This window comes from Malus domestica, chromosome 05, assembly GCF_042453785.1.
Source record: "Malus domestica chromosome 05, GDT2T_hap1".
In the NCBI taxonomy this organism is placed as follows: Eukaryota; Viridiplantae; Streptophyta; class Magnoliopsida; order Rosales; family Rosaceae; genus Malus; species Malus domestica.
Genome location: NC_091665.1, coordinates 10,334,118 through 10,348,830, shown reverse-complemented (window position 1 = coordinate 10,348,830; position 14,713 = coordinate 10,334,118). Strand labels below are relative to the sequence as shown.

Sequence of the window (14,713 nt, the reverse complement as noted above, 5' to 3'; positions counted from 1 at the left end):
TTTTTATATTTTATTGGTGGACAAATCTACCCCTATAATAATAGGCTACTCAATCTTAAATATATGGTAATTATTGTTATTTACTAGCAAATGCCACACACTCAATGTGTGAGAGAAACATACATTTTTTTTTGTGAGAGTAGTAATTTGTTTTTAACAAGTTGAAAGTTTAGGAGAGGAAAGAAACACCAATGGGAGAAAAATGTGGAAGAGAGAGGGAAGTGCGAGGAAAAATAGGGTAATTTGTTTTCCGTATCTTGTTGAACAAGAATAATTAATCTCGGCGAAGTCGGTTGACTTCGCCTACCTTTTTGGAACAAGGATGATGGTGGCATCATTGATCATTTTGTGCAACTTACTTTGGCCTTGGAAAATCATTGTCTTCCAGCAATTATGCATGGTTTTTTTCTTTTTGAAATTGAGGTGCCATAAAATATTTTGGGGTAAACTTAGATAGAATGGAGAGTTTAAATAGAAAAACTCTAAATATTTAGACATAAAAGCATATCAACAGTATATTATTTGCCAATACCATAAAAGTTTTTCACCTCTTTTACTAACAATGCTGCAAATCCAAGTTTTGATGAAATAAATCGGTTTGGGATTGTGGTGCTATTAAAAAAACAATTTATTAAAAAATCTAGAACATCAAATATGTTTGGTAAAACAAAAAAAAAGTGCTTTTATTAAAAGACTAATGTCAGTGACAGTAAAAAACATAGAAAAGTAGAAGCAGGGTTTACCATTTGTCTTCTGTGTCTTGTAGAACAAGAATAGTCAATATTGGTGAAGTTGGGGGACTTCGCCTACCTTTTTGGAACAAAGGATGATGGTGGCATCATTGATCCTTTTGTGCAGCTTACTCTGGCCTTGGAAAATCTTGGTCTCACTGACATGCCCTGATCACGGTGTTTGAAGGACAACGGGATGGCCATGTGCTGGCCAACACCCAAGGATGACGCAAGGCACTTAATTAATGCATATGCCAAGAACATGTAAAACATGCATATAAATTTTGCACCGTAACCACTCAAGGTCAAATCAAAATACACACCTTAACGAAATAATAATAATAAGGTACTGATCACTGATAGAAGAAAAATATTCAACTGCCAATGTTTAAAGAGTGATAATGCATGGACATGTTCAAAGCATACTACTAATTCGAAAAACAAGCGAAAGGGATATTAAAAAGTGTGATTACTAGAAATGTCATACGCGGAGGGGAGGACACAAAGTCACTGATATGGGAATGCCTTGAAGCTCGGATCATACGCCTCGTTCCTTAGGTCTTGGAGGCAAGGGTGGATCCCTAAGGGGCATGAGGGGTTAGCTGACCCTCCCAACTTTGGCATACCTCCATGGAAGACCTATATGATGCCCCCTTGATATTTAGAGTTGTCTTTGAGATATACCCTCCAGCTACTCGATGAAATGCCTCAATGAATGGGTAAGGCAAGGAAGGGCAGGCATTGTGTACAACATGGGTGAAGGCTGCATCGTGCCCTTGGCTCTAGTGATACTACTACTACAACAGAGTTTGGTGTTGCAACCTTTGTTTTTCCACCTCTAGGATTTCTTGAATTTGCCTCAACCCGCCAAAGAATTTCCTAAAGAGAAGTGGATAATAAGGAGATACATGTTTGATGCCTCGAGCTGGAATATTGCTATTCTCAAGTCCAAAGTTGCCACTTCCTACCAAACCCTATTCACTTTGATGCAGTGCTGGCTTTCATTTGGAAGTGTGCTTTTGAAGCAAAACCAAGTCATTTGATATATATTTTTTAAAATAAGACCTAGCCATATAAAAAAAAACTTAAGCTTCTAATTAATCAAGACATATATAAATCCAAATCTTTAAAATCTTAATTTCTATCTATTCACAACCCAAATTCACAATCTATAAAATTCTAATATTCATTGTATTAATAATGAAATTATTGTAAGAATTTCAAATCTCTTTCCCTTCCATTAATAGTAGTAAAGTTAAATAATAATAATTATGAAGCTATAATATGATATTTTCAAAATATGAAATTGTGTTGTGAACAATTGTCACTTATAATGAACACTTGTAGTTCGTAATGTTGTTTATTTATGAATTATAAATGATGGAGTTATGATTTAATTTTTACGGCTATTTTTTGTTGATAAATGTTTGTAAAAACCTTTGTAAAACATATATCATATATAGTGTGCTTAGTAGTGGTATCATAATCACTCGAAGGTACATACATTGCCGCCCGAAGGCACATACATCACCTGCCCGAAGGAACATTCAACACCCCCCCTCGAAACGCACATAGTATGAACACCTGCTAAGTAAGCACAAAAAATCATGAACATCTATTCAAAAAATATATATATATCATCAGAGCTCAACAGCTCAAACATAAATCCATGTTCATAAATATTTTAGAAAACGTAAATTTGATAAAGCATAATATTTCATAAAACGTAAATCTGATAACTCATAAACATTTCATAAAATCATGCTTTTCTTGTATGCATTTCTAGTAATAAAATCATGCATTTTGGAAAGGGTCCACTCACAGTTACTCTATTACCAAAGTGTCGTTCATCAAAAGGGAGGACGAGATCACCTCTAATGACGCACCTAAGCACAAAAGAGGACTAATTAGTAAACCCTAACAAGACAATTGAATTTGAGAAAACGGATGTCGTATTCGGATTCAGAACATCGAAAAACCTAAGAAAGGACATCGGATTCCTCCACGCGCCGAGATAAGTCTCCGGAAAGTTGGCCGAAAAAATCGCCTGCGTTACAGTCCACAGTACCTCTTGGGAGGTGCTTGTGCTCCACGTGCCAGCCACCGCTGCACCACGCGCAGCCTCACTCGCCCGCGAGTACAGGCCTACCCGTCTTCCTCACGAGGCCTAAGGTTGGCCGATTTCTGGGCTCAACTTCTCGAGCTTCATTTAAGCTTGTTTCTCAACTATTTTCGATGTTTCAAAAAGCTAAAATGAAGCTTGACACGAGGAGAAGAGTTTTATACCAATTTGGGACTGAGTGGTGGTTGAAGTTGGCCAGAAAATAGTTGCAAATTGGTTGTCTTCGTAAAAAAACTGGGGAAGCTTTCCCCTTGAGTTTCCTACACCCAAAGGTTACCAAAACTTCTCAAAACTACTCTCGAACATACATCGAGGCACGATCTATAAGTTTTAGACGAGGTTTGAGGCTTACCTTCGTGCGGAAAAGCTCGGTGAACAATGACGGTGCAGAGGAAACGATAAGGGAGTATGAGGGGTTCCCTCCTTTGTTTTGGGTTCACAGCTAGGATGGTTGATGGTGGGGGTGCTGTCATTGTTGTTGTTGTGTGTTGTGTACCCTCGGGGAGGGCTGAGACAAAGAGAACAAAGAGATGAAAGAGAGATAAGCAAAGTGAGAGTTTAAAGAGAGAGGGAGAGAAATGACATATTAAGGGAAAGAATGGTCACACAGGAAAGAAAGGGAAACTGGGGGACAAAGGTGTAGAAGTGGGTCCCAGTGGCTCACAAATTAAGGCCACTAAAGACGAAACGTGAAATATCTTCCTAACGTGAAATTACCGAAGTACACTCGACGTTTCGAAATTCATAAAAACTTTGTTCTAGCTCTAAATTTGAATCCGCTAACGCCCAAATGTTCCTGGCAATGATTACAAAAAGAATAAATTAAGAAAATTAGTTATACACGTCATGACGAGATGGTCAACGAAAGTCAACGTTCATGCCACGAAGGCAATTTGGTAAATTTACACATTTAATAATACAAATACATAAAAATTAAGGACAGGGACTCACAGGGGTTATGCATGGTTTTTCAGGTTTTTTTTCTTTTTGAAATTTAGGTGCCAGAAAATATTTCAGGGTAAACTAAGATGGAGTGGGGAGTTTAAATAGAAAAAAAATATTTAGACATAAAAGCATATCAATAGTATATTGTTTGCCAATACCAGAAAAAGTCTTTCACCTCTTTTACTAACAATGCTGCAAATCCAAGTTTTAATGAAATATAGTGCCGGTTTGGGATTGTGGTGCTTTAAAAAAAACAACTTATTAAAAAATTTGGAATATCAAATGTGTTTGGTAAAACAAAAAAGTGCTTTTATTAAAAAAAAACTACTGCCAAGATAGTAGAAAAACAGATGCAGGGTCTACCATTCTTTTAAAAAAATTGTTTTTTTTTTCAAAGCATAGTCATCAGTGCCCATTTAATGGAATTTTCAAAATGGCAAGTATACCCTCACATATTTTACAAAATTACAATCATTGCCCATACATTATTCTCTTTGACAATTATTATATCACATTAAATATCATATCATTTTCAGTCATTTAAAATATTCACCGCAATTTATATAAAAGTTTAGCAAACACTCAGACACTTTTTTTGTTAAAAACTTAAAAACACTTTACAAAAAAAAATGTTTACCAAACACTTAACAACTATTTTACAGCCGTTTATTCTCATAGCATAGCAAAAACATTTTTTTCAAAAAACACAACAATACCAAACTAGCCTATAATGCCTTATGGAGAGACGAATGCTTCCATGACTAAAAGTTGTGAACCAGTTATAAGCTTTAAAATTGTAATGAAAGTAACATACAAGACTTTAACATTTTACCACCAATCAACTGATTTACTTATTGCTTTCACGCATTGACGAGTTAGGATTTTAAAATAATAGGATTATAATATAAGCTCAAAAAAATTGATCACACTTTCATTCAAATTGTCATTGATATGTTTGGGGGACTAGGATTCTCTCCCCTTCTCTTTCCATTCCCTTCTATCTCCTCCTCATACATTCTCTTATTTTGTTTTTTTCTTGCTATAAAAAATTAATATAAGATGTTGACGTGGCTTAACTGTGACAGTTTAAATAGGAAGAGAGGGAAGGGGAGGGAAAAACAGAGGGGAGAGAATCCTACTTCATGTTTGGGTGGTCCTATTGAGTGACCAGATCGAGCTGGAGGAAGAGGGACAAGGATTCTATCTCCTCATATTTCCATCCCCTTTCATCCTCTCCTCTCACATTCTCTATTTTGTCTTTCTTTTTCTATAAACAATTAATATAAGATGTTGACATAGCTTAATCGTGACTGTTCAAATAAAAAGAGGAAGGAAGGGAAGAGAAAAAAAGAGGGAAAATAATCTTACTCTGGAGGAAGAGAAGCTAGCGAAACTAAGTTATCCTGTCACCCTCACCCTCTACTTTTTTCTGTGACGTTTAAAAGGCTCGCACACTCGGACTTGGATTGTCTGCCCTCCCATTTCGGTGCCCTCCCCGTGCCCTCCTGTTTTGTGTGATCACGGTTAAGTCACGTCAATATTTTATATTATTTTTTAAAAAAAATAATAAAACAAAAAGAAATAGTAATATAAAATGTTGACGTAACTTAACCGTGACCACAAAAACAGGAGGGCACGGGAAGGGCACCAAAATTAGAGGGCAGACAATCCAAGTCCTCGCACACTCACGTGCAATTAGGGCATTTTGACCACTTTGTCATCAACGATTGCCATGTGGATGTGGGTTCCACCCCAATCAAATACAGCTCTCCCCATTCATTAGGAGTTTCCATTGTTTAATTAATTTATTTAGTTTCTTCTCCTTTTTGTTTGGTTTTCACTTTTCAGCATAAAAATATCAAATCTAAATCGGATGAATATAAGCTTAAAAAAGAAGATCCCATCAGCCAATCCCCTTTTGTCATGTCATCAATCTTGCACAACAACATGATTGTAATCAATAAATCCAAGACCTTTCATTTTAGATTTTTTAACAAAAATTTAAGTAGTGCTTCAAGGTCAATATTTTTTTTTTCTGTATTTTTGTTGTGTGATCTGTCACATGAGAATTTTTTTGGCTTTGTTTGAAATTAATAATTGAATTGAAATAGAGAATTTACTAAATTTTATGTAAGACGTGGAGAAAATGGATTGTCAACTTTCAAAATTTTGTCAATTTGAAGGTGGTAGATGAGTTAATATTTATCCCTTCAAAATTCCTAAAACTGGGGAGGATTGAAAGTATAAATTTTCTTCATGAAAATCCATCGTTTCTGATTCAAATTAAATTGAATTAAATGAGTTATTTATTGCAATTCATTTCTTGACATTGGAACAATATTTTTGTGTTTCTGTTCACGTTATGCTAAAAAATGGTGTGTCTATATTATTTTTCTTATGACAAAACCATACAAGAAAGAGTTTAAAAAAATGACTTCTATAAGGAAAAGCCAAGAGCCCAAAAAGGGGACCAAAAGTAGGCCCAAGTTCGTTCATGTGAGTCCTAATTGATTTGGTCCAAATAGAAATGGCAATAGAAATTAGAAAGGCTGTTGCTTCCTTCCCCTCATCACTTATCACAACAGAGCTAAAAAGCAGAGTAGCTCAATTGCAAGAGTATGCTGCTAGCCTCTCTCTACAATCCTGCAACTGCAACCTCCTTCATGTTTTCATGGTCGCCATCCCGACACGTACACATACACATGGTCTATCTCTCATCCACCAACACCAAGTAGTTATAGTTGTTGTGCATCAAATTCAAGTTGTTAAGTGTTTGATGCTTCAGGGATGTTCAGTCCTTGGACGGAGTTTTTCAAGAAATGGGTTGTGTAATGGCGTGAAGAACAAGCAAGGAAGACCGAGATGGCGGCCAAGATGTCCAACAGTACCAATGGTTGTTGGAAGCAATAATGGTGAAGCTCTACTGGGTTTTTCAGGTGGAGAGGAGCAGCTTTATCTCGAAATGGTCTTTGATACTTGCGGAGCAAGGTTTGCGCTGAGCTAATCGACAAGCGAGGGACTATTTGTCCCGAGGGAAAGGGAGAGTACCCTCTTTTTATGGTATTATGCAGCTGATCATTTTTCTCAAACTTCAATTTTTAGAGTAAATGCTATTTGAACACACAAAATTGACTACATTGCTGACACGTTCATGGTATATACGTTAACATTTTAAGCATCGTCGGGCTTAACAATATTCATAGGATCATGTTCCACAGCTTGGTTGTCTAACACTACAATGAACATTTTATAGAAGCATAATCTGCCTGAAGAAAACAATGTAGCTCAAAACACATCTCATGCATTTTTATCTTTTACTTTCGACAAGAAATAAAAATGTAACTTTTCCAACTTTGTCAACCTTGATTATTATTTTGAGAGTTAATAGATTAGTTTTGCAGTTCAAAATATAATCTTGAGAAGACTTGTGACTGTACACGAAGACACATACACATTTGCATTTATGCACGTCTATGCATCTTCGCGAACAAACAAACTCGTGTATTTTGGATGGTTGATTAGTTTTTGTTCTCTATGCAGGTTACATCCACGTCCAGAAAGTGAGGTGAAGTTTCTGCATGGGGATCTTGACTCCATTGCACGTATAGAGGTACGGAGATTTCCTTCCCTCTAATTAAGCTTGATCAACAAACACCATGGAAATATGAGACACATAATAAACAAAATCAGAGGCTGATGACACTGAAATCTTCACTTGTGAAATGAAACAGGCAAAAGCATATGGCTAAGGATCTAGGAGCAACTCAAGTTGATCAAGTGTTCACAGCCTGATGTGGTGCCGGGAACGAGAAATGAACGAAGATAAGAGAGAGGGTACCCGGTCTGCCGGTGAGTAGTGCAACTCAAACGAAGGCTGCTTATGGAGCTGCATTGTTGGCATTAAGGGGTATTGTGACGTCTGAAATACCAATACGCACTGATTCCAAAAAATCACGTGCGAATCACATGCAACTTTATAAACGGAAAAATTGACGAAGTTTATCGTAATGACCTAAAAACCTGGTCAAAGCCCATAGGTTCAATATCAATTTGGAGTCTGAAAAAGCACTTTTTACGTGAAGCAGCATCCGTTGTTTGAGGTGGTGAGACTTTGAACTTGCGACCATACCCAAAAACTAAAAAAAAAAAAAAAACAAAAAAACAAAAAACAAAAGAGGGAAAAAAGAAAGAAAAAAGAAAAAGGATATTGAATTGCCTTTGTCCAAGATTTGTAGTGATCATCCCCTCCACTCACATTACCCATCAAACATTCTTAATTCAAATATAATTGATTAATCATAATCAGAGAATGCTTGCATGGCTGACAAGAACAAAATGCAGGTTTCTCTAATATTGGCATTGTCGTTTTCTTCTTCTGGTGAGTCCATTTGTTTTCTCTACAGCCACTTTTCTTTTCCATTTTTTCCTTTTTTTTTTCCAAAAGTCTCAACCTTTATTTCCATTTCTTGCTTACAGGTATTGGGTTGATCTTCATTTGATTTTCTTGGAATTTTCATTTGATTCAACATCTGAGGTGGGATTTTTGTTTAGTTATTTTTTCATATTTTTTTGCTTTTAATTTTGATTTATTGGGTACCCATATGATTATTTGTCTAATTAATTAAATGTTTTCATACAGATTGATGCTTAAAATTATAATCCAGACGAAGCAATAATGGGATTAGTGTTAAAAATTGGAGTTAACATCCGAAAATCTGTGAGCATTTCAATCAGAACATGTTACAGATCAGTTTGCAATCATCCATTTCTTGGGGGAATGCTGTTTTTCTTGTTATTTCTGCACAGAGAATTTCCTTTTGTGTTTTCTCTTTTGGTGTATGCATCCCCTGTGTTTGTCTGCTCTGTTGTTCTTCTTGGGACCCTTTTGATTTTTGGTCAGTCCAACATACCTGAAACCGAGAAGGAACAGAAGATTAGTCATGCCATTGCTTATCCTAGAACTCGGGTTTCGAGGGATGACATTATTATTATTGAGAGAGATAGGAGGTTTCCCACTGAAAGGCTTTCAGGAAAGTCTAAGGACACTGCAGAGAGTAGTGAGGTTGATGATTATGAAGGTTCAGTTGGATATGTGCCGCTTATTGATGAGTGCTTGCAGAACATTCTAAGTGGAAAGAGATTGACTGGGGATATGGGGAGAGAATTAAACAGTGAAGACTTGAAAAGTCAGCGAAATGTTGAAAATGAGAAAGCGAGGCATGAAGGCATGCTAAGGGAAGTGAGAATTGATGAGAAGCAACATTCTATGGTTCAAAAAGTAGGAGATGAGAACCGATATTCAATTGATGCTCACAAGGGTGATCATTACTCGGAGTCTAATGGTGGTGATGATAATGATGACGATGACGATGATGAGGCTTCAGATTATGGGTCAGAGAGGGCAGAGAGTTCATCACCAGATGCATCAATGGCTGACATTCTTCCGATCCTTGATGAGCTACACCCTCTTTTAGACTTAGAACCTCCACATCCTGCTAATGATGAGTCTGATTCTGTGTCTGATAGAAGTAACGATGGCAATAATGAGTCGAACGAAGATATTCAAAACAAGGATGGAGAAGTAGAAGAGGATGAGGTTGATGATAATGATGGCGATGAAGAAGAAACACATGGTGGAAAGAAAGATGAATCTGCAATCAATTGGACTGAGGATGACCAAAAGAATCTCATGGATTTGGGGAATTTGGAGCTTGAAAAGAACCAATGCTTAGAGACTATTATTGCGAGGAGAAGAGCAACAAAAAGCTTTAGTTTATCAGCCGAGAAGAATCTAATTGATTTAGATAGTTCTGAAAATCTCTTTAATGTTACACCAATATCGACAACAAGGCACAACCCGTTTGATCCTCAATATGATAGTTCGTATGATAGCATGGGGTTACCACCTATTCCTGGTTCTGCTCCATCGATTTTGTTGCCAAGAAGAAACCCGTTTCATCTTCCTTATGAGTTAAATGAAAATAAACTTGATCATGTCAAGGGAGACAGTTTTCAACAACACTTTATGACATTTCAACCCAAAGAAGTGTCATTCTGTAGGCATGAAAGCTTCAGTTTGGGACCGTCGAGCTTAGGGGATGCCAAAGAAGAGAGGCAAGAGTTTAAGTGGAGACCTTTTTTTGTACCAGAACAGTTAGCTCCAGAAGGAACAAGTTATTCCTCATTACAAAGACAGTCAAGCAATGTTAGTGATTCGAAGTTGAGTTCTAGTCATGATACTGAATCAGTGAGTTCTACCGCAGACATGGATGATAGGAAGTTCAGTGAGCAAGACTTTGCTAAAGAAGCAGAAGTAATCTCTAACATTTACCGAGCTTTTGATCTTTTTGGCCATAGAAGTCAATCCTTTGAAGATGTAGAGAGGGAAATAATGGAACAGGATGGAAAAAAGGATGTTCAACATAATGAGCTAGAGATAAAATTGGGCAAAGTGGAAAATTTGGAGCCAAGCTTGTCAAGTACAGGAGGGTTTGCTACTCCTGTGGAAATAAATGACAAGTCAAGCTTTTCATCATTGTCACAAGTGGATGAAAAGATTTCAGATGTGAGGAAAGGTGGATCAACAAGTTCCAAATCAAAAGGTGATCTCGTTGTGAAGGTTGCAGTTTCACCACAACCTCCACTTGAGGATTTAGAAGTCCACTTTATGAGCAATATGATGGACGACAATCAACATAAGGAGCCAATCTATGACTCAAGCCCTCAAACATCTGAAAAAGTCATTTCCTTTGACTCCATTTCTTCAGACATGCGAGCAGAGATATCTAAACTAATATCGAATTTAGACTCAGATGTCGATCTCTCTAAGAATTTGGACGAGAAAGAAGCTTCTTCAAATTCTTGCTATCAATATGTTTCTTCCAATGAAAATCCACCAACAGAACAGGAGAAACACCTATCATGGTTAATTAAGTCCATGGTTGAACCGCGTTTTGATGATCACAATTCACTTACTGTAAGTTACACAAGCACTATGCGTTAGAGAATGTTTGAATTATCTACATGGTTTACTCATATACCTTTTGAATTATCTGTAGCACTCTATTACTGTTTTTAAATAGGTTTAATCACTTTTCATTTACTGTAATCGACATAATTAAATTGGAAGACCTTCTTTTTGAATTATTTACAGCATGCCATTATTATTGTTAGACGCTAATTTTTTTCCTTTGACATCAAGTTATCTTGTTCTTTTTAGTGCTATCAAAGTAAAAGTTCTATTCAAAATGTCTCTGCAAACCACATAAATTTGCATGACGGCAATGTCAAGCCATGTAGATTGTTGCTTTTTTTTTTCCTTCTATTTTTCTCAATTCAATCAATGTGCATGTCCAAGTAATTTACTTCTCATGCGGAGTATGTAATGCTCTCATGGAATGTGTGATGTTGATTTATCGAAAATAAAAGATTCTAGATACATGCAAGTCTAACTGCAAGATATGTTTATGTAGTTCCACAGTTTTAGATTTATTTGAAATCTTGTGTTTCAGCTGTATTTGCTTCTGCTGCATCCACATTAGTGCAAGTATATTTGACTATTTATGTATCTGACAATTCTTATATCAACCAATTCTTCTTGTTAGGTTAAAAAATTTAGTTTGACATCTATGTGAAGCCGCTGTACTCGATTTTGGAAATTTATACTGAAAACTATACAAGATTCTAAATCATGGCTTTTTTGATATTTTAGGAGCCGGTTTCCATCTTGTCAGAATCCAAAGAGGATTCGAGCATAATTCAGGACGTGAAAGTACGGGAAGTTGGTGAAGTTCAGGACCCTGGTTTGACAAATTTCTCTTTAATAACTTCTAAATCTGCATCAAGCAATACAGAATTTGGTGTTCAAGAACCTACTACTACTTATACTGCTTCGAAGAAAGTCTCTGAAGTTAATGTTGGTAAGCCTCATAAACCATCTGATTTGAAGGATGGATTAACAGAAGTAGAAACTAATGATGTGGGTTCTACCAAGGAGACTGCATCAAGAAATTCGAGGTCTAGTGCTCAAGAAAATTTCACTACTCAATCTACTTTGAAGTCAGTCTCGAAAGGTAGTGTTAGTGAGATGCCAAAACAACCAAATTTGAATGATGCATTGAGTTCTAAAAACGAGACTGCATCAAGTTATGCAGGCATTGATGTTCAAGAAGCTGTTACTACTCAATCTACTTTGAAGTCAGTCTCTGAAGGTAATATTAGTGAGCTACCAAAACAATCAAATGCGAATGATGCAGTGGGTTCTAAAAATAAGACTACATCAAGTTATATAGGGTCTAGTGTTCAAGAAGCTGTCACTATGGATAATGCATCAAAGCGAATTTCAGAAGGTAATGTGGATGAACTGACAAAGTCACCAGATTTAAAGAATGGATCAGAAAAAGTAGAAGCTATTGCAGGGGAATCTACCAAGCAGATATCATTAAACAATCCAAGATCTAGTGTCCAAGAAACTATCACCATTGATATTGCTATGAAGCCAGTGTCAAAAGGGAATGTTGGTGCTACTACAAAACCATCAAACTCAAATAATGGATTTGCAGAAGTAGGAACAAATATAGTGGGTTTTACCAAGGAGGATGCATTAAGTAATGCAGGATCTGATGTTCATGAAACTATCATTGCTCATACGTCCTTGAAACAAGTCTTAGAAGGTAACGTTGGTGAGTTTCAAAAATTGTCAGCTTCAGAGGATGGGTCAACTAAAGTAAGAACTAATGCAGTTGGTTCAAACAAGGAGGTAGTATTAAACAATATAAGATCTAGTGTTCAACATACTATGATTACTCATATGGGTTTAAAGCAAGTCTCAGAAGGAAATGCTAGTGAGCTATCGAAATCATCAAATTCAAATGATGAACCCGGAAAAGTAGGAATTAATGCAGTGGGTTCTATCAAGGAAATTGGATCAACCAATTTAGAATCGTCTGATCACAAAACTATCACTACTTATACTGATTTGAAGCAAGTCCCAAAAGGTAATGTTGGAGAGTTACCAAAAGCATCAGATTCAAAGGATGGACCAATAAAAATAGAAACCATTGCAGCGAGTTCTTCCCATGAGTTTGCATCTAACAATGCAGAAGAACTTATCACTACTCATTTAGCTTTCAAGCAAATTTCAGAAGGTAATGTTGGTGAGCTACCAAAACTATCAACTTCAAAGGATGGATATGACAAAGTAGAGACTAATGCATTGGGTTATACCAAGGAGATTTCATCAACTAATACAAGATTTAGTGTTGCGGAAACCATCACTACTGATACTGCTTTGAAAAAAGTCTCAGATGGTAATGTTGGTGAGCTACCAAAAACATTGGATTCAAAGGATAGATCAACAAAAGTTGGAGAGAATGCAGTGAGGTCTACCAAGGTGATTGCATCACGTAATACAGATTCTGGTGTTCAAGAAACCATCACTACTGATACTTCCTTAAACCAAGCCTCAGAAGGTAAAATTGGCGAGCTGCCAAAACAATCGGATTTGAAAGATGAACTGACACAAGTAGAAAGTAATGTTGTGGGTTATGGCAAGGATATTGCATCAAGCAAAACAGAAGCTGGTATTCAAGGAACTATCATTACTCATACTTATGTGGACCAATTCTCAGAAAATGGGAGTGAGCTTCCAAAACCATCGATTTCAAAGGAAGGATCTACAAAAGTAGGAACTAATGCAGCAACTTCTACAAATGAGGTTGTATCAAACAAAGTAAGACCCGGTATTCAAGAAACTATCACCATTGATATGACTTTGAAGCAAATCTCTAAATGTAATGTTGGAGAGCTAACAAAATTGTCAAACTCAAAGGATGGATATGAAAAACTAGGAACTGGTGCAGTTAATCAAACTATCATTAATGATACAGCGTCAAAACAAGTCTCAGAAAGCAATGTTGTTGAGCTACCAAAACCATCAGATTCAAAGGTTGGATCAGCAAAAGTAGGAACAAATGCAGTGGGCTATACTCCAGAGACCGAATCAAGCAAATCAAAGTCTGGTGTTCAAGAAACTATCACTACTGAGGCTACATCGAAACAAGTTTCAGAAGGAAATGTTCATGAGCTTCTGAAACCATCAAATGCAAATGATGGATTGACAGAAGTAGAAACTAAGGCATCAGGTTCTCCGAAAGAGATTGAATCAAGCAATACAAAATCTGGTGTTCTAGATGCTATCTGGAAAACCAAATTTTGGTGAGCTGCCAAAACCATGAAATTCAAAGGATAAATAGGAAAGAATGTAGCGAGTTTGTATAAGAGATTGCATTAAGCAATGTCACTACTCGTGTTGCTTTGAAGAAAGATTTAGAAGGTAATGCTAATGAGTTGCCAAAACCTTTAAATTTAAAGGATGAATTGGAAATCGTAGGAACTAATGCAATGGGTGCTACAATGGAAGGAACTAAAATAAGTTGTCTCCAGTTTCTAAATTTTGTAAACAAATTTCACTTTGAATACATATAAATGCATCATATTTTTTGAAAAAAATTGTCTTATTGTCTCGATGGATATGATTGTATTTTGATGTAAATGACACTACAATTTCTTTACTTTCGTTCATTAAACACACTGATTAGGTTCTTTCTTGGTCTAAATCACTGGTTAAGAAATTTGAATTTGAATAAAATTAGCAGCATTAAGATGTGTTAACTTGTCCTTGATTGGTTTTATTACACAAAAATTAACACTTGCTCTGGTAAATATAAAGAATCCAACATAATAATGAATTGAAACCCTATAGTTTTTTTGACATTTAATTACATAATTACAAAGTTAAATTAATAATTATATCAAGTAACAAGCATTTGATCATCCTTAGTTTTTTTTTTTTTTTTTTAGAAAAATATACAATATTCATTAAGATAAAGAGAAGGCTTATATGTTAAAATGGTCC

General features: G+C 36.1%; 1 protein-coding gene across 1 annotated transcript; it reads left to right on the top strand.

The window, feature by feature from the left end:
* Positions 1 to 7,913: 7,913 nt before the first annotated feature.
* On the top strand, positions 7,914 to 14,307 carry LOC114825069 (uncharacterized). Its single transcript, XM_029103403.2, has 4 exons — positions 7,914 to 8,176; positions 8,275 to 8,332; positions 8,438 to 10,774; positions 11,510 to 14,307. The coding sequence occupies exons 3-4, from the start codon at positions 8,474 to 8,476 to the stop codon at positions 14,015 to 14,017; spliced, it is 4,809 nt and encodes a 1,602-aa protein (XP_028959236.1). The 5' UTR covers positions 7,914 to 8,176; positions 8,275 to 8,332; positions 8,438 to 8,473; the 3' UTR covers positions 14,018 to 14,307.
* The last annotated feature ends 406 nt before the right edge of the window (positions 14,308 to 14,713 follow it).